General features: G+C 50.0%; 7 protein-coding genes across 7 annotated transcripts; 4 read left to right on the forward strand and 3 right to left on the reverse strand.

The window, feature by feature from the left end:
- Positions 1-1813: 1813 nt before the first annotated feature.
- On the forward strand, positions 1814-2537 carry BROUX77_003946 (uncharacterized protein; the record flags this gene model as incomplete). The annotated part of the gene is made up of 2 exons (XM_073748653.1): positions 1814-2197; positions 2271-2537. 2 exons carry the CDS (start codon positions 1814-1816, stop codon positions 2535-2537), a joined length of 651 nt encoding a protein of 216 aa, XP_073606371.1.
- A 332-nt stretch (positions 2538-2869) lies between these two features.
- On the reverse strand, positions 2870-5096 carry BROUX77_003947 (uncharacterized protein; the record flags this gene model as incomplete). Its single annotated transcript, XM_073748654.1, has 2 exons — positions 2870-4772; positions 4849-5096. The coding sequence occupies 2 exons, from the start codon at positions 5094-5096 to the stop codon at positions 2870-2872; spliced, it is 2151 nt and encodes a 716-aa protein (XP_073606372.1).
- A 657-nt stretch (positions 5097-5753) lies between these two features.
- BROUX77_003948 (uncharacterized protein) lies at positions 5754-9164 on the forward strand (the record flags this gene model as incomplete). Its single annotated transcript, XM_073748656.1, has 7 exons — positions 5754-5793; positions 5859-6040; positions 6109-6238; positions 6299-8125; positions 8200-8371; positions 8426-8810; positions 8898-9164. The coding sequence occupies 7 exons, from the start codon at positions 5754-5756 to the stop codon at positions 9162-9164; spliced, it is 3003 nt and encodes a 1000-aa protein (XP_073606373.1).
- Positions 9165-9469: 305 nt separating this feature from the next.
- On the forward strand, positions 9470-13264 carry BROUX77_003949 (uncharacterized protein; the record flags this gene model as incomplete). The annotated part of the gene is made up of 1 exon (XM_073748657.1): positions 9470-13264. The coding sequence occupies one exon, from the start codon at positions 9470-9472 to the stop codon at positions 13262-13264; it is 3795 nt and encodes a 1264-aa protein (XP_073606374.1).
- A 213-nt stretch (positions 13265-13477) lies between these two features.
- BROUX77_003950 (uncharacterized protein) lies at positions 13478-14704 on the reverse strand (the record flags this gene model as incomplete). The annotated part of the gene is made up of 1 exon (XM_073748658.1): positions 13478-14704. The coding sequence occupies one exon, from the start codon at positions 14702-14704 to the stop codon at positions 13478-13480; it is 1227 nt and encodes a 408-aa protein (XP_073606375.1).
- Positions 14705-15229: 525 nt separating this feature from the next.
- BROUX77_003951 (uncharacterized protein) lies at positions 15230-16198 on the reverse strand (the record flags this gene model as incomplete). The annotated part of the gene is made up of 1 exon (XM_073748659.1): positions 15230-16198. One exon carries the CDS (start codon positions 16196-16198, stop codon positions 15230-15232), a length of 969 nt encoding a protein of 322 aa, XP_073606376.1.
- Positions 16199-17581: 1383 nt separating this feature from the next.
- BROUX77_003952 (uncharacterized protein) lies at positions 17582-17923 on the forward strand (the record flags this gene model as incomplete). The annotated part of the gene is made up of 1 exon (XM_073748660.1): positions 17582-17923. One exon carries the CDS (start codon positions 17582-17584, stop codon positions 17921-17923), a length of 342 nt encoding a protein of 113 aa, XP_073606377.1.
- Positions 17924-19102: the final 1179 nt, after the last annotated feature.

Below are 19102 nucleotides of genomic sequence, written 5' to 3' on the forward strand. Positions count from 1 at the left end.
CAAGCAAAAGTTCATCCACAGTCACTGCTTTAAGCTTAGATTTTGGGTCCAAAGCTGCCGCAATGGGACTCACGCCCAGGACAGCCTTCACAATTTACATTCGATAACGTGGCGATTAGTCTGTGCTTTCTTGTCCGAATGTAAATGAAGCTCGGGCTAAGAACTGCGATGTCTTTTTCCAAGCTGAAAAGTAGATAATCGTATGATAGGATGTGGAGGGTTTCGTGCACTAGCATACTGTGTTGTAATTGGAGATGGGCTGAGGATGTCACACAACCCACATAACCAGAAAACCAGGAAGCAGTGGATGGAACTCGGTTGTCAGTGCGAAAGTGTTTCGATGCCAAGACAAACAAGCAGATCTCGCTGGGGTGCCAGCGGATAAGTAGACCAGGTAGGATCTTGGCCTACTGCATGGGCGGCTCTCCGCAATGATGGAACAGGCTTCTTTTGCCTTTTTCCTACGATCCATCCCGTGCGCCAGTATTCCGCGATAGCAGCTTGGTAGCTGGTTGGATCATCTTGGCGAGGCTGTGATCTGGCTGGGAATGCGGGTGTTGATCTCGGTTCGACTTGGTAGAGGCTGGAATGGGAAAAGGAGGAAGGGAGAGACAGCAGAGAGAAAAGGAAGACGCAATTAACTCTCGTTTAACAGGCGACAGGCGAGTGGCATCTCGGAGCAGCCTATCGGAAGCTAGTAGGGCCGCCGGGCAAACAACAAAGGAAGCCGTGATAATGTGACTCGGTAGTTGTGAAAGCAAAAGGTCCGGCTGTGCAGTGGCGAGGAAGGCACGAAGAGAAGGAAGGCGCTGATAGAGAGATAAGATGAAATGGAGTCCAAGGCAAACGGGCCCTTTGTAGTCGAAGATAATTCTGTAGTTAACTACTAAAGTCAACCCTCAACTATCACCACCCATTTAAGCTGAACTTTATTTGTGAGACTCAAAGCGGCTATCTATCTCATTCGCCGCGACAGATTCCATTCCCACGTTTCTCAAAGGGATTCTCTCTCGTTTCCAGGCCTTTGACAACCCGCGCAAGCACGGTTCCATGCACCCCATCCCCACCCCGGCCGCAGCTGTGGACTCTGATGCTGCGAAATTTCATGATGTCAGTGTCCAAGACCTGCACGGGAATCCCTCTCTCAGCTCAATTGAGGATGTAATCCGCAGGGCCACAGGGGTCTCTTGTCCCCTGGGCTCCACATTTAAGAGAATCTGCGCTTGTTTGAGCAAGTTTTCCACTACCCTTTGCAAAGCCGTCTTGGGCGAGCGCCATTAGGAGGCAATTAGCAGCGAGCTAACCCACACGTAGAAACGTGGCCCTGTGCGTAAAAGTTGCTCATGCCAGCGCTTTTTACCGCACGCTCTCTGGCTGGGTGCGGGTTCCAGCTATCCCGGAGGGTGTACATGCGTCTGTACATACACACATCATGCATGCGTGCAATAAGCATACGTAAAATAGAGAGCAAAAGTGTGCCCGATGATGCTGATGTTGGCTGTTGGAGTTGCACGAGACGAGGGCTCGTCCGCAATACCAAGCAAATTGACAGGCTGGGCGGAGAAGCACAGACATGGAATAGCACGACCGGCGGCGATTTGGGTCATCCTTCAGTCAAGGGTAATAGAGTGGGATGCCTAGCTCCTGAATACCTTGACGGTTCGATGTTGTTGCTGATAATCTGCTTCCCAATGAGCATGGCCTCGACATATAAAGGCAGGCCTGCTCTCGCTCTACTTTCACTGGATTATCCTCGGCATTACATCCGTCACCTCATTTATCTTTATTGAATCACCATCTCCCAGTTCTCACCATGAAGTTCTTCGCTCCCCTTCTCCTTGCCGCCTCTGCTTCGGCTCACTTCACTCTCACCGACCCCGAGTCCATCGGATTCAATGACGACAACGAGGGCGAGTCCCCCTGCGGTGGCTTCGACGCCACCTCGCGTGACAACGCCGTCGACTACCCTTCCGGTGGTCTGTCCATCACCGTCGTCAGCACCCACGCTGCGGCCGACTGGACCTTCAAGGCTGCTCTGCTGAACAACACCAACGACTTCCAGTACCTGATAGCTCCCATCTCGCAGGAGGGTCTCGGCACTTTCTGCCTGCAGAACATCCCCGGTCCCGCTGCCTGGGCCGGCCAGGAAGGTGTTGTCCAGGTTAGCCAGGGCGCGAGTGACGGTGCTCTGTACCAGGTAGGACCCCCAACTCCATGCTGAATTTAATCCCGGTCTCGGCATATCTTGCTAACATGATTCCGTTCTATAGTGCATTGCCGTTACCTTCACTGACGGCGATGCTGCTTCGCAACCTTCGGCCTGCACCAACAGCAGTGGCATTTCCATTTCCTGGAGCGATCTGCCTTCCGGTGCTGTCATTGCCGGCTCTTCGACAAGCTCCAACTCCAGCTCGTCCTCTTCAACTTCAACTTCTTCGTCTTCCAGTGCTTCGAGCTCTCCCACTAGCGCCGCCGGCCAGAACGTTGCGTCCTTTGGCTCTGCGGCTCTGCTGGCTGCTGCCGCTTACCTGCTGTAAAAAGAAGAAAAAAGAAGCATCCCCATTTAATCATTTAATACTTGAGAAAGAGGAAAGGGTGGATTATGTTCACATCTATAGGGGTTGGTTTTCTGGTTGTTTTGATCTTTAGCGTGCAATGGAAGTTTGTATTCTGAAATCAGTTACGATTCTATAATTTAAATGTCAAAATATTTCCCACAAACAGATTGTGTGAATGAAAGCTGCGGGATACCAAGTCCTGTGAGCCTTGGATTTTCCTGCCTGTGACACACTAATAGGGCCATAACGACCAACAAGTACCGGTATAAAAAACATGGGAATAAAAAAACAAAATGCGTTCTCTACACCATCTAACTGCCAGTCGAGAACCCTTCTACATGCAGGTAACAAGATTCCTGGGCGTAAGTCGCACGCGAAGTATTGATGCGAGCTACAGTCGTCCGAACGTCTGCCACCAACTCTGGCCCACCACAAACCGAGACTGCACCAGTACACGGGCCAGAGAGAGCAGTGTTGATGAACAAAGCTACGCTCGGCCGGCCATACGACTCGGTGACTTCGCAGGCTCCCGCAATCGTTACACCAAGCTCGTCCAAATCCATGTCCAGCGAGCTTCGTGCCGTCTCAGCCGAGACCTTGCGCGCCTCAATGTCTGCGTCGTCGTTGGTGTCGAAGCCGGGCGAGCCGGGAGAGAAGACGGTCGATGTGGCGGTGTATGGAGTCAGCGGGATCAAGGGCGAGACTTGGGCCTTCATTGGCTTGAGAAGAAGAGACGGCGGGGGGCCCTTGCTAGGGCCGGACTTGGGCTTGGGTTTGGGTTCTTTCTCAGCGTCATCTTCTTCCGACATATTGCCATCGTGGTTAGATAGAAGGGACCCTAGCGAATCAGTTGACCCGTTGGCCTCTGTCTCCAGGTTCTGGTACGTACGGCCCGTAAGCGCCACTTCAAGTGATACTGTGACTCCCTGGTTTACGGCAGTTTCAACGGCAGTCGTGATGCGTGTGCGGTAGTAGTTCAAAACTGACTTTTCACGACCAATCATGAGCAGCTTGATTCTGCGCACGTGCGATTCAGGAGCTGCTAGAATCTTTTCGACTACAGCAGCTGAGAAGGAGGCACCGGTTGAGCTGGAAACAAGCACAACTGTATCATGCTTATCAAGAGGCGGCGAACGACCCTCTTTGTTCATAACGAAGGCGCGGAAGCCTCTGTCGGAGCCATCGTTGCGCGTTGCACGGGCGAGGTCGTTGAGCTTGGCTGTGAAGCCAGTCTTGGTTTTGAGAGCAAGCTGGATACGAGGGCACTGGCAAGCGCGCGCGTCCTTGGTGGGCGGGAGAATTGTAAAGGGGTGCGGAGACTGGAGTGGGAACATGGGCATCCATATATCAATAGACTGGCCGGCTTGGAAAGAAATAGCACCGGCATTATGGAGGGTGACTTCAGTCATGTCCTTGCCAACAGCCTCTAGCGTCATTTTGTGGCCAAAGTTGTAGCCGGCGCATTGGCCCCATTGAGACTTCCAGCTAATGTTCATGTATACTGCCGTGATAAAGCGAGAGACCCAGTCGATCACGATAAGGCCCACGGCCATTTCAATACTCCGGCGGTGATGGCCCGGCACATGCAGCCACATGAGCCACAGCGTCAAAAAGGCGCAGATAGTGTGTTGGATAACAAAGAACTCGTACGAGAGCTTGCGCAGGGGCAGCAACGAGCTGACCACAGTCCAAAGCATAATTGCCCACGCCACAATGCCCCATTTGACATACGGGACAATCTCGAGCTCGGTCGAGAGGAAATGCGCCGGCGCCCATTGGACGAAGAAGGCAACGGCGTGGACAGTTACAGATCCAATGAAAACACGAGATACCCAACGGTGGAACCAAATCAAGTCCTTGTATGATCCGCCCAGGACGTAGCGCAGCCCCGGGATCTGGACGCGCGTGGCCAGCACGTAGACGATGGGCACCTGCGGGACGGAAATCAAGGCGCCACGGAAGCCAATGCGCTCAGCATATGTCTCGTCGTGCTTGACCACACGATATGACAGCAGTCCGGCGACAAAGGCGCAGTAGACAGCGACAAACAGAATTTGCCCGAGCGGAACGACCGGAAGCTTAAACGAGCGTATTTTCAGAGTCGCGCTGACCGCCAGAGTGAGGGAGGCAAGGAGAGAGCGGTTGGCGGTGGCGATTTTCTCCAGAACCGGTTGTGACGACGGCTGTCGCAGAGGGGCAGTGGCATGCGTGCGACTTTAAGAGCGACTTGTATTAGATGGACGGCCAAGAACACACAGGGAGGTGAAGTTGGTGGGAGCTTGAGACATACCGGCGACGGCTCCATGATTGATACAGTGCCGCAGCGAGTCTGATGACTAGCACCAACATCACTGTCGACGTGAACAAGTGGCCGAGGAAGTGGTTTCTGTGAGCCCACTGGCGGTCGGGGTTGTGGGTGTGGGCTTTGTGATGCGCCAGCTCGCCGGATTCGGGCTGCGGCTCTTCGGCCTCGTCGTGGTGGTGGCCTTCATGGCGCGCCAAAAGGCGGAAGAAAGACTGTGCAGCCAAGGCCGACATGGCTCTCAGTCACAAGGAGAAACAACGGTGAAATAAAACGAATGAACTGGACTGAAGGCGCGGCTTGCTTTGCTTCAAGTCCTGGATCGTCGGAGGATGGCGATGTAGAGCAGGAGGGAAAAAAGGGACAAAATGGAAGCTCTGTGGAATTATTTTTATAGCTATAGCGAGGACTGAGGCTTAGATCTAGGCCGCGCATGCACTGGAAACCACGCATGCAGTGCCCTGTATTTTGCTGCTAAAGCCTGCGGCGGCGGTTCCAGAAGCCCGATCCGCCCTGGACGCCAGTGCAGTAGCGGCGCCAAAAATGGTCCGAATTTTGTAAATCCCTGCTGGCTCAAGGGAAACTGCGTTTGGATGAGCATGTTTCAAGCTTGGCCATGCAAGCAAGAAATACGGGATTTGTGATTGGCCTGTTCTCGCCGTGTTCCGCCATCTCAGCGCTGCCAGTCTGGAAAGGGATGGTGTTTTGGAGTCGCTGACTTGAGCAGGTTTAAAGATCAGGAATACGTAATATGTGCGATGCCGCTGAAAATCCGCTGAGGGCCATGTGCATGCAGCGTAGACCCCACCCAGAAGATCTGATAAGAAATCAAGATCACCAACTCTGTATCACCACATTAAACAACACCACCATTTTTGCCAAGCCAGTGTACCATGGCAGACGTCAAGTACATCATTGGTGTCGATGTTGGAGGTAACAAATAACTAACTGGTTGTTCGTTTTTGAAGACACAAACTTACGTTATCTTCTTTTCCCAGGCACCAACACGGACGCCGTTGTTCTAAACCCTATCCTTAAGGGCGCGGCGGCCGTCAAGGCCACGCACAAGGCCGCAACTGGCTCGGATGTTACTACGGGAATCGAGTCTTCTATCGCGGCAATTCTATCCAAGGCCGGCATTGCGCCTTCTGAGATTGCCGCCTTAATGATTGGAACGACTGTTAGTGCCTTTATGCTTAGAAACAAAAAGAACAACCCACCAATTAATTGACTGACCCCTTCTTGTAGCACTTCATCAACTCTGTTGTCGAGAGAGATGTTTCTCGATTGGAAAAGGTTGCCGCAATCCGGCTCTGCAGTCCCAGCTTCACATCCGGCCTTCCGCCTTTTGTTGACTTCCCTGATGATCTCAGCACAAGTTAGTCTTTCATCATTGGTTTTCCCCTTATTCTTTTTATACTAATCCTCTTTTTTTCAGTTATAAAGGGATACGCTGCCCAGATCAATGGAGGGCTCCAGATCGAAGGTAACCTCATAGCTGAAATCGACGAAGCCGAAGTCAAAGCCCAGGCAGATGCTATTCAGGCCCTGGGCCTCCGTTCCGTTGTAGTTACTGGCGTTAACTCTCCGCAGGACCAGATCTACAAGCAAGAAGAGACTGTTGCTGGCATTCTCAAAGCCGCACTTGGTCCTTCAGTGAATATTGTGTGCTCCAAGGACGTATCGGGCCTAGGCTTACTTGAGCGTGAAAACGTGGCCATTCTCAACGCCTCAATTCTGCGCTTTGCCCAGAGAACCATTTACGGGTTTCAACTCGTAATGGATCACTTGAAGCTCAACTGCCCTTTGTATCTGACATCAAACTCTGGTCATCTCCTTACAGTCGAGGAAGTGATGCAATGCCCAGTGTTGGCATTTTCTTCTGGACCAACAAATTCACTTCGCGGAGCTGCGTTCTTGGCTCAGTCAGATGATGCCGCTTTAGTCGCAAGTCTAGGTGGTGCACAGGCACAGGCTCGATATGTTGTTGATATTGGAGGCACCACGACGGATATCGGATGTCTACTCCCTAGCGGCTTTCCAAGAATAGCCAGCGTCTTCACCACTATTGGTGGAGTGAAAGTCAACTTCTCCATGCCCCAGGTTGAGTCAACTGGATTAGGCGGTGGTAGTAAGGTGCAATTTGTGGCTGGAAAGGCAATAATCGGGCCCGGAAGTGTAGCTAAAGAACTAACACTCAGATCTCAATGCTTTGGCGGTGACGTTTTTACCAGTACCGACGTAATGGTTGCTACGGGCCAGGTGACCATTGGCTCAACCAAGCCCAATGTTGAGAAACATAACGTTGCACAGTTCAAAGATACAGCCAAGTATATTATTGAGAACCACTTAGACCGCATTAAAACATCTCCTGAGCCGTGCAAAGTCATCCTTGTTGGAGGTGGTTCGTTCCTCTGTCCTCCGTCTCTTGAGGGGGTTTCCCACATCGAAATTCCAAAACACGCGGAAGTGGCCAATGGAGTTGGTGCGGCAGTTGGTGAGATTGGAGCCGAAGCAGTCATGATTGTTGACGCCAAGAAAAAAGAAGAGAGCTATGCCCAAGTAAAAGACGAGGCTTTCGCCAAGGCTCTTGAAAAGGGCGCCCTCAAAGATAACCTCCGAATCATCGAGGAGGAGATTGTGGGCCTGCCATATGTCGAGAACAAGTTCAAGATCCTGGTCAATGTTGCTGGACCAGTTGATTATGAGAAACTGTCCACAATTGGTGCGCATGCTCCTCTGGGAGATTTCGTGAGCAATGATTTTGTCACTCCATCGCCAAGTGTTCAGGATGTAAATTTGCCAAAGCTTATTCGCCCTCAGCCTGTTATCAAGGTTGACTATGCAACCTATCGTCCAACAATTTTGCCATCTCGTCAGTGGTCACTCACGGAGACAGACCTTTTATTCATCTCTCGTGGATGTTGCATTCTCGGCTGCGGTGGTGGTGGTTCCCCTTACGCTAATTATCTTGAAACAAGACAGCTCATTCGTTCTGGCGCTACTATCATGGTCATTGATATCGACGATCTGAGCGAAGATGCGCAGTGCCCTCCTGTCGCAGGGCTTGGAAGTCCAATGGTGGGCCTCGAACGTCCCGGGAGCAAAGCTGTTCTCCATGCTATTCAGGAAATGGAGCGCTACGGCAGCTTTAAGAGTACCGCCATCCTGGGTGCAGAGATTGGAGGCGGCAATGGCATGGAAGCGCTTCTCTGGGCGAGCAGCAAGTTCTTGAATGTTCCCTGTGTGGATGCCGATCTGATGGGTAAGTTTGCTAAGACCTCTAATCTTCATATTTTCTCACCGTCACTGCTAACTAGGTTGTCTGCCTCGTCCCAGGCCGTGCCTATCCTCGTTTTGAGTGTAGTTCACTCTTTATTGGCGCCAAGGACATCAACGAGCTTCTCCCCGCTTCGGTGGCAAGTGGTGATGGTACCAACTTCATGTTGACGCATTCAAAAAACTCGCTTGCTGTAGACCAAACACTTCGTGCAGCCTGTATGACCATGGGGTAAGTCTTGCACAGTAGTGATTTCTGGTGTCACACCTAACAGTCAACCTGCAGATCTGCGGCCGGCGTTGCCTGTCGGCCCGTATCAAAATCGGAACTCCAGACCCGTGCCATCCGCAACTCTATTTCTCTAGCATGGCGTCTTGGTCGTGCTGTGTCTATTTCACAGGCAACCAGTACTACCAGCACAGCTCCAAAGCGGATTATATCAGAGTTTGGTGGTCCTGGCAACGCTGGTAAGATATTCCAGGGCAAGATTGTGGGTATTGGCCAATACCTTTTCAAAGACCATACTTACGGCCGTCTTGTGGTTGATCAGATGGCTCAAGACGAGAGCAGTCAGGAAGAAAGTGAAACTGGCGACTTTGTCAGGGTAGAAATTCCTTTTGTCAACGAGAACCTGGTACTGTATGGCATTACAGCCAACGGCGAGCGCAAGGTATGCGATCCCCAGTCCTCTTCAGATATTGCAGGTTTGCTGCTTTACTTCACATGGCTAACCAATCTGTCTCATTGGCATCTAAAGGCTCTTGCCTCAGTACCTGATCTCATCATGATCCTTGATTCCGTCACCTCAGAAGCCGTCGGAGTCTCGGAGTACCGGTATGGAGTCAAGGTTACCATTATGGTGGCCAACGCGCATTCCCTGTGGACATCACCGAGGGGGTTGGAAATTGGTGGACCCAAAGCATTTGGTTACACCGATGAGAAACTGCAGTACAATGCAGCTTTTCAAGATGGATATGGCGGAGTGAAGAGCGTGATTGACGAATACTCCCAATCCAGGAACTAGCTAAGATCTCTGGTGTTAGCAAGGGTTATTCACCCCTGCGTAGCTTTTAAGAAATGTAGTTTACTAACCCTAATTAACCATCCGCAGCCATGGATACCCTGGTAACGATCCTAATTTGCTTCACGTCTAGTTTTCCACTGGGCACCGAATGTTGCAACTCGCCTTTCTAGCCAGGGAATCTGTTCAAAGAGCCAAACCTTCTTCGCCTTGTCTTCTTCCACCATTTCTTCTCCACCACTCATATTGATCTCTTTGTCTCTATAAATGTACACCAGATAACAATGCAACCGCAAGAGTCTCCAGTCATGAGACTGGGAATACAAGATACGACTACCTACGCCACAGAAAACGCGACAAAGCAACCTGCGCCAGAACCCGAGACCCTACGGCAGACTTCACGCATCGTCGTCGAGATACCACATATTCCACCGCCATACGTGCCCGGCTCTGGCCCTGTTTCCCAAGACGCGACGATAATCCCCATCGGTGACTCTACGGCCTACATCATCGATCGCCTCTTTCTCTCAGAAGGGCTTGCTGCCGATGGAAAACCGCGTCCAAACAGCCTTGCATGGCTGATTGGCTTTCACGACCAGCCAGCTGCGCGAGTCGTAGTCCGCGCCCACCGAGTTCACGACTATGTTTCCCCACGCGAGTTTGAAGAGTACGAATACCGCCAATGGCAGCGAAGGGAGAATGAAAAGGAGCGCTTGACAAAGACTGTCGGCGAGGGCTTCAGCGCCGAAATAGATGCTGCGATTTTGAGCAAGACAGTAAAGCGCGCGCCAGGACGGCCTAGCGAAGTGAGTTTTAGAAAGATCCGTAAACCCGGCACGAAGAAGCGCAAGCCTGCGAATCGCGGTCTTAATGCCCAGAGCCTGGAAACGACACCACAGCTATTACCGAATGTTGCCGCGCCATGTGTCGAAGATTTGCGAGAGGCACCCGTCAACATTAGAGTATCAAGTGCGACAATCCAGTCTGAGATCCCGATGGACATTGATATAGTGTCCGAGGAAGCTCCATCAAAGGCATCGCCGGGCCTCACGGTGCTGAGCGTCGAAGCTTCACCAGAGGCATTCATAGAGCTTGATATCCCAACCGCAGAATCCCTGCCGAAGTCACCACTAAATCTGAGTGCACCTAGTACCGAAACTCAGTCTGAGATACCAATGGACATCGATGTGCCGACTCCGAAAGCACGATTAGAGATACTACTCAGCCCTGTCACACCCCTTGTGCGAACACCATCTGAGGCTCAGTTAGACCTTGAAGTCCCAGTTACGAAGGCCTCACCGGAGCTATCGCTGAACCTGGATGTCCCACTTACCGAGGGCTCGCCCGAAATACCGCTGAATCTCAAAGACCGGGGTATGGAAAGCTCGCCAGAACTGTCTCCAGATCTTAGTGCCCGGGCTACAGAAGCCTCACCAGAGTTATCACTGGACCTTGTTATCCCGTCAAAGGAAGGTTCGCCCGAGATACCTCTACATGCTGATGTCTTAGTTGTGGAATCTTCACCGGAGCCGTCCTTCGATCTTGATTCTCGGGTTATAGAAGCCTCACCGGAACCACCACTGGATATTGATGGCCCATTTGTGCGAGCCTCGCCAGAACTCTCGCTGAACCTGGATGTCCCACTTACCGAGGGCTCACCCGAAATACCGATGAATCTCAAAGACCGAGGCATGGAAAGCTCGCCAGAACTGTCGCCAGATCTTGGTGCCCGGGCTACAGAAGCCTCACCAGAGTTATCACTGGACCTTGTTATCCCGTCAAAGGAAGGTTCACCCGAGATACCTCTACATGCTGATGTACTAGTTGTGGAATCGTCGCCATCGTCACCGCTTGACCATCATCCCCGGGTTATAGAAGCCTCACCAGATGTACCACCCGATATTGACGACCTGGTTTTGGAATCCTCGCCAGAGATAACGCCACATGCTGTTATCCCAAGTATAGAAGCTTCTCCAGAGGCACCATCACCTAGCCCTGCTACTCGAAGTCTACAAACACCACCAGAGGCACCCAATGCGACGATTCCTTTAGAGGGGCAAGTTGATTCCACAGCGCCAAGTGTTCAAGCTCAATCCGACATACTCCCAGATCTCGATGTGGGTACTTTGGAAGGACCATCACAAGTGGCACTAGAGCTTGTTGTTACTGGTACGCAAAATTCACCGGAGGTGTCACCAACACTTGTTATACCGAGCGTTGAAACCGAACCAGAGACACCCTTACAGCGCGTGACCGTTGATATGAAAACTCCCCCAGAGATGCCTGAAAATCTTGTTGTCTCAAGTATCGAAGTTCCGTCAGAGGAACCGCTTGATCCTACCCCGACAAGTCCTGAGGCTCAACTGGTGGCGTTGGTTGACGCTGATTCACCCAATGTGCAAACTCCATTGAAAGAGCCATCACACCATGCTGCGCAGGATACACTACCTTCACCAAAAATATTACCAGATCTTGATACACCAAATGTGGCGGCACCCTCGGAGATACAGCCAGACCCTACGGCGCCCATTTCCAAAACTTCGTCAACAGTTCAGGTTCCAGAGGCCACTGAACCACATACAAAAGGTCTGTCTGAGATGTCAATCGATCTTGATGCACCAAGCAGCAAACCTGGACACGAGAGACTGGAAGAAATTGATACCCCGATGACTGAGGCCCCGCATCACAAACCTTCTTTAGATCCTGTCGCCGCGATTTTGGAACTTCAATCCAAGCCACCATCACATCCTGGTACACCAATTCTGGAACCAATAGAGGAGGCAGTGCCCGACAATGCTGAACTAAGCATTAAAGCTCAATTAGAAGCATCAGCTGATGTTGTTATCTATCCACCCGTTGTTGAAGCGCCATCCCAAGCTCAGTTGCCCGAAGCTGCCGTATCCAGTGCAAAAACCCCGTCCCGAGCTCCATCCAAAATCCAGTCACTAAAGTCTGCAGCACCGATTGTGGAAGCACCGTCTCGAAATTCGTCGCCAAAGCCCGCTTCACCAAGCCTAGAAACAAATTCCGAAGTACCGTTAGACCTTGATACACCGGTTGCAGAAGTATCATCAGAGCCATCGCCTGATGTTCCTCCACCAAAGTCTAAGCTAGGAACCAAGGTGTTTGGCCTTGAAAATAATGCGACCCCTTCGACTACGACACGCAAGAAACGGAGCTTCGATGCGGTAGATGAAGGCACTGTGACCCCCAATGCAACAAATTCGGATAGTTTGGCCGCTAAGGCACACCTATCACTGAAGGGTGGTAAATTAGGTAGTAAGGCGGTGGGTTCCTCTTTGCCGACATCACCATTTAAACGGGTGAGGCGAGAGTCGAATCCTACACGGAGCTCATCCAGCAAGATCCAAACCAAGTTGCCTCGACGCCCTACAAAACCAGCGAAAAAGGGACCACCAACACCGTCACCTTACGATTTCGTGGAGTCTGATGGTGAAGATGATGAAGGAAACAAAATTCTAGCCAAGAGTTTGATTCCTGTTAAACCGATGAAAACACCAACTCGGCCGGCCTCTTCACCTTGGGCTAGTATCAATGGATCTTCCGTCAAGCGCTCAACTGAACGTCCAGTGCCTAGCCAGTCAACTATTGCCAAAGTTGGCAAAGCTGGCGTGTCTGCTAAGGAAGACAGGGACAGCTCTGAGAGTTTGGGCGAGGACGAGTACATTGTTGAAGCACTCGTAGATGTCAAAAATAGGCGCGGCAAGCTATTTTTCTTGGTATGCTGGGAAGGCGACTGGCCGCCAGATCAGAAGCGTACATGGGAGCCCTACGAAAACATCAATGAAGCCATGGTCAAGGAGTATCTGGAGAGCCACCCAGCCAAGGCAAAATCAGCCAAAGCTGAAGGAGTCCTGGCGCGGTTGACGAAGAAAAAGCCAAAGACGGTGCGCAAGAATCCTCGTTCCCTGGACAAGATTATGTCAGCGTTTGAGGGAAATCAGAATTGGTTAGAAAGCAATGAAGGGTTCGCAACAAGTGGCAAGAACAAGACGGCAAGCGATGATGGGAATGAGATCCTGCAGGTCACAGACAAGGGGAAAAGTATTGATAGGAGTTTGAAGTTCAAGTGGAAGAAATAGATGTGGATATCATCGGTGATTGAATAGCAGGCTGTTGGCATTTCTGTAATGTCTCAATATTCATCGTCTACCTGGCTATAGTATTCGGTCCATATTATTGTCAATGTTCTCACTATCACAATTTAGAGGATTTCTTTCCACTTCTTTCACTTGAAGACAAAACAAAACGCATTACGCTATATTTGACAGGGCCCCATGTATTTAGACAATCTTTCATGGCAATATCCCCCATAGCTTACTTGGTCCAATGTCAGGTTGTTTATCGAAAACTGCTACCGATTCACCACCCAGCTCACCAGTTACCCTACTTTCATCCTGAGAAGAACTCTTGCAGTCGCCATGAAGCTCAATGAGATCGTGGCCTACCGGGGGGTCTGATTCTAGACAAGGAACCTTCGCCAAACTTTCTAGTTCTTTCCAGTGGTCTGCTTCGACAACCTCCCACCCTCCTTGGATTTGACGCTTCAACTTCTTCCGAAAGGACGCCCCTGAACGCGGTGACTCGGGTGGATCTTTGCTGATAGCATGCTCAGGAGGGGACTCTAATGTCGAGACAGTACAGTTTTCTAGTCCAACTTTACAATTTGATCCTATTATCGGCAGTGACAAGGCCTTTGGGAAAGGGTCTGTCCTCAGGACAGTCTCACGAAACCTTTGCATGAATTTGCGGAATTTAGGGTCTTGTGTAACGTCAGAGAAGCGACGACTTCTTTCGGATATGGCGGGCCGATCACAAGGGTCACGTCCCCAAATCAAAGACCCTTGTACAGAAAGTCTACATCGAGCGGGAGTGTCCATGGTTAACATACTCTGATTTTGGGTTATAGATGCTAGTGCTGTTGGCGATGATGGTGCAGTCTTGATAAACGAGTCCACGTAGCCGTACTTTGGCACTGTCATGAGAAGCTCGTAAACCAGCACGGCACGTCCGATTGTTGAAAAATGGAGATGAAGAGTTTGATCCGAGTCGATACTTATGTGTAAAAGTTGCTCCGCGATTTGAGAATAATGCATGCCTATGTCTACTAGAAAGGCCATGATAAAGGCCGTGTTGAACTTGGTGGCTTGGAGGTACCGACTATAGCCATGCTTAATGTAAGATCTAGTAGCGATGGACATTGGGTATGAAAGAGTATCAACAGACGTAACAGGGAATATTACAGACCGCAAATATTCATCCTTGGAGTCTGTCGCTACCGAGTCTGGCGATTTTGGAGGGCAGGAGTTTCCGATAGCCAGCGACCGGCTATACGTGCCAATGGGATGAGACGAGGATGTTTGAAGGGCAAACATTTCTGCAACCTCTGGCTTTGCAAATTCAATTACTGCACATTTGCAGATTTGATGTGTGACGACTTGTTTTTGGCTGCCCATTGGTATTGGACACAGCATGTCGGCGAGTATTGCAGATATAACACGGCCTCCCCACACACGCTCCATGACTCGCGACAAGTGCGAATCTGGTGGCAGGTTATTGATGATAATTCGGCGTGATCCGACTCTCTCGTTGGGATGCAGAGACGTGGGAATAGGAATGAACTGGATGCCATGGGCGGAATAAAGCGCAGGGAGCTTGGGCATAGGCTTTTTGTCCAAAAGGTCTGGCTGCGAAACGCGAAGAGCCCATGTTGACTGCTGAGGGCATGTTGGCTGCAGCATCGCAAATTGGGTTTTACAGCTTGGCAGCTAGTAGTAGAAAGTTCACTGACGACGAATATCCGGTCAAGAAATGAAACAGGCATGGCCCACGGAAGCGGAAGGCTTGGTATTTATTCGACGAGAAATGAAGTAGCTGGAAGTGTTTGCATATAGTGGTCTATGGGTATCTATGTTTTTTTAAATTATGGGATGTGCGAAGGTTTGCTTAAGCGAAGGAATGATGCATGGTTCTTTTTGTCTCATGTGTATGGATCTGTTGTTTAGTCTCAGAAACGTGCCCAGCAAGAAACTGACTTAGCGGTTGGTTTAGCTGGACTGGGGTTGAATCCTGTTGTTGTGGCTGATGATCTGCTCAACAAGCCTCTTGCCGGGAAAGTCCATGACAATGATTCCGGTGCGGGGGACAGAATGGGTTGTAAGATAGTTGGCAACACGGTCATTCATTCCTGGTCCCATGCCGCTAGCCCCACCGGCAACTTGATAAGGAGTAGAACTAGAACCTGCACTCACATGAGTGATGTGAAGCTTTTCGTCAAGTTTCTCAGCAACTGACGTGAGACCCGCCTTGACAGCGAACCACTTGAGGGCTACGCCAAACTTTCCAAGTGCAAACTTCCAATCTGACACAACAATATATTCACTATTCCAGGCGACAGCAAGAAGTCCATGTCTCTCGGTAGGGAAGTCTTGTAAAATAATTATACGGCCGCGGATATCTTTAAGCCGAGGAAGCTCCCAGGTCAAATCCATTACCCGGTGCTTATAAAGATAGGCTGTCATGCGCCGTCCAATAGCAGTGTAAGGGGTGAGGTATCGCCTTATGGCACTCTCAAAATCGACAGTGGTGCCGGACCCAAAAATATTTTTGCGGATGCGTATGAAGATACCCTCTCGCGGGTTTTCATCTATGAAGTCAAGAACAGTTGTGAGGACCGTTTCCAAGTCGTAGGTGGTATTAATGCCGCGGTGGTAGATGGCAATCTTGCCATTTTTTAGACTCGCAGAAACATCGATATATCTGATACCAGCTCGGAGTTGCGTGGCCAGATCGGTGTTCTGTGTTTGAATTGACGGGTCGGTCACAAGATTCGTGACAGAGTTATGAGTTCCGGGGATGGAAAGTGACGTCACTTGGATGTTGTTGGGCAGTTTGGCCATCCAGTCGACGTTCTCAGCCTCGGCAAGGTCGAAACTATTATCGGAGGTGATTCGTTTGAAGGTGCCGGCGCGGCCCAGGGTAGCCGACGCCAAAGTAACGAGAAGAGAGAACCGCATATTGAAGATGCAGAGGAAAAGGTAAACTTGGATAGGGACCACGGGAGTGAAGATACTCAGGGAATTTATATTAGTAAAGCCGGCAGGGCTGGGTCCAATTCAGTACCCATATTAGTCCATCCCCAACTTTAAGCGCTCGAGCTCTAGTGCCAAGAAACTCTTCTAAACGTTCCATCAACAATTGCTGGCTGTCACGGGTCATAGCGTTCCGAGTTGGTGGAACTTGTCAGCGTGTGATAAGAATAGAAGACAAACGTTGATCGCGATGTGTTCTAGAAAGTCTCACTTGCGGTACCCCGGAGCCTAGGGCTGTTCTTTTTGATAAAGCGGGGCTTTTAAAATGTACGCATGAACCCGATTTGGACGCGAATCAATGCATCATGCACGGATTTTGGAGTTTTTGAGCGTCGTCTTTTTGCCAAACTTAAGATTTCCAAGGTTAAGACCTGGTTAATCTCCGCTTTTCGGCACTGACTCGACGCGATACCGACTGCAATATACAAAATTTGCCCATTATGTCATCGGTTTTTGAGAAGTATTTTTGGGGTGAGGGCGAATATGTCAGTGAATCGTTACTTCTATTCTCTTGTTCTCCCTAGGTTCTATGTTCTCCCTCTCCCTGCCTTTGTATCTGTGAAGATGATAAATGAAAGAATATATTAACTTAATTAAGTGGAAAATCAAAACTCGCTAAACCTCCAAAACTAATCATCAATACAAGAAGATCAGAGGTAGCATGACTTTTATACCTCTGATGGAGTTCCGAGAATCTAACATCATTGTGGGAGAGAATCAGGGCAGGGATCATGCCCTGATGATTGTTGAGAAATGGAATTGTGGATGATGACTCATCCTGACAGCCTCAGCGGTTGAGTAACCCTAAGCGCCTCGCAACAGTATCCCAGGTCGTGGGAACTGTGGGTCTCCATGTGCACGTGCCCTAGGGTCACGTGTCGTCATGTACCCTGGTCGTACCCTTACGCCAGCTCAACAAGTATTGACGGAACATTCCACCGATAAGACCCTGATCAGCTCGTCGAGATAAAACATAAATGACGAAACAGGGATTATGTCGGCTAATTTTTCTCCCACCACAGCAGGAAAATTCTTGATAATGGGCTCTACATAAAGTTATGCAAGGTCACTCAATGTGCCTTTCCGCCCCAGTCCACAATCAGAGCAGTTGCCAAAAAGATGACTGTCTTGAGGCTATCCCTTTTGCGGACAAATTCGTTCATTTTTCACAGTCATTCTTGGAGGTGGAATCTATGACGAGAACACCAGGCCACAAGGCTGTGACCCCTCATTTCAACAACAAAAGTTTCAACAACAACGACAACTTATTTCAACAGTCTGTGCCTGTCACCTCCTATCACGTCGGAAATGTCAGATATGTCGGAAATTTCGGAAATATCGGAATCCAGCGAATCTGACAGCGAAGACGATTTGGATTTTCACGAAAATATTCCACAACATATTCAAGACGATCTTGAAGACGATCTTCAAGACCTTCTGGTGCTCCAGTCAGAAATTGAGGCTCTTCAATCCCTATCAGTTGAGGATCCCATACAGGAAGCAGCACAATCGAGCTCACAGCGGGCTGTGAATCCCGAGGGCCCATCTGTCGCCTTCAACAGCGTAGAAGACCTCCTCGCCGGCAACCCTAGGGTGTTTGAAAAGATATTTCACATCACAAGGTTGGAGTTTGATGTCCTAGTTACTTGACTGCATAAAAATTATCTCATGGAATCAACCCAAGATCACTCACTGCAGCAGCAAGTGATGGTATTCCTATATGTCATCAGTTGGGGCTGCAGTCAGAGAAATGCAGCATATTTCTTCGGCATCTCTCAACGCGCGGTTTCATCGATTGTACGTGCTAGCTTGAATGCCTTTAGGGAGCTTCACCGTGAGTTTGTCGGGCCGCCTGACAAGAACTTCATCCGCCCGGAGATCACGCCGCAGGAGGGGTTACGAGCGTTTCATGGCTGTACCGGCGCCATTGACAGACAGCGTATTAATGCCTATAGCTCACTAGAGAAAATCAAAAGATTTTCCAAAAGGAGAAACATACAGTCGCAAAATCTGATGTGTGTCGTACGGTTCGATGGGACCTTTTCATACGTTTTACCTAAGGAAGAAGAGGCAATATTTGATCCCGTATTGATAAGGTATGCCTTATCCAATGGCTTCGGAATTCCGGCCAGGAGATTCTACCTTGGTAGTGCCGAAATTGGATTACTGCCGGGTGTTTTGACGCCTTACCCCGACGTGCGATATCACCTCAAAGAGTGGCATGAGGTTAATAGCACCCCGCAGACAAAAGAAGAGCTGTTTAACCTGCGACATTCGCGGCTTCGAACTACGGTGGAACTGACGTTTGGTCCGATGAGAGGAAAGTTCAGGATTCTGAGATCGTCAGCGTCGGAATACAACTTCAGAAATCAGGTCCTGATGGTGTATGCGTGTACCGGGATTTGGAACTTCATCAAGGCGTATGATGACAGCCAGGGACAGCGCTCTGTTGACCAGAAAGAAGCGGCTTTTCTTGAGGTTGTGAGAAACTGAGCGAATTCGAACGTTGATGCCTCTAATGCGGCGGCCCTGAGGGACAAGATCGCCCAGGATCAATGGGAAATATATGAGCCGGATCACCAGGACCTGGCAGCCCTCGAGAGACAAATGGCCGAGCTACGTATCATAGCAGAAGAGGTTGGACATGAATATTATAGTGACTGATAGAAAATCGTTATGTTATGTTGAAGTTCCAAATTTACAGCTAAAAGACCAGCCCCCCATTCAATTACACTGTCATTTTGCATACTTGCAAAACCACTCGTGAATTTGACTATTAAATCACAAGGAAATGCGGCTCCTACACGCATTCAAAATGCATCGCGATGG

This window comes from Berkeleyomyces rouxiae, assembly GCF_048999995.1.
Source record: "Berkeleyomyces rouxiae strain 22BRR77 chromosome Unknown BrBRR77_ptg000003l, whole genome shotgun sequence".
Classification (NCBI taxonomy): Eukaryota; Fungi; Ascomycota; class Sordariomycetes; order Microascales; family Ceratocystidaceae; genus Berkeleyomyces; species Berkeleyomyces rouxiae.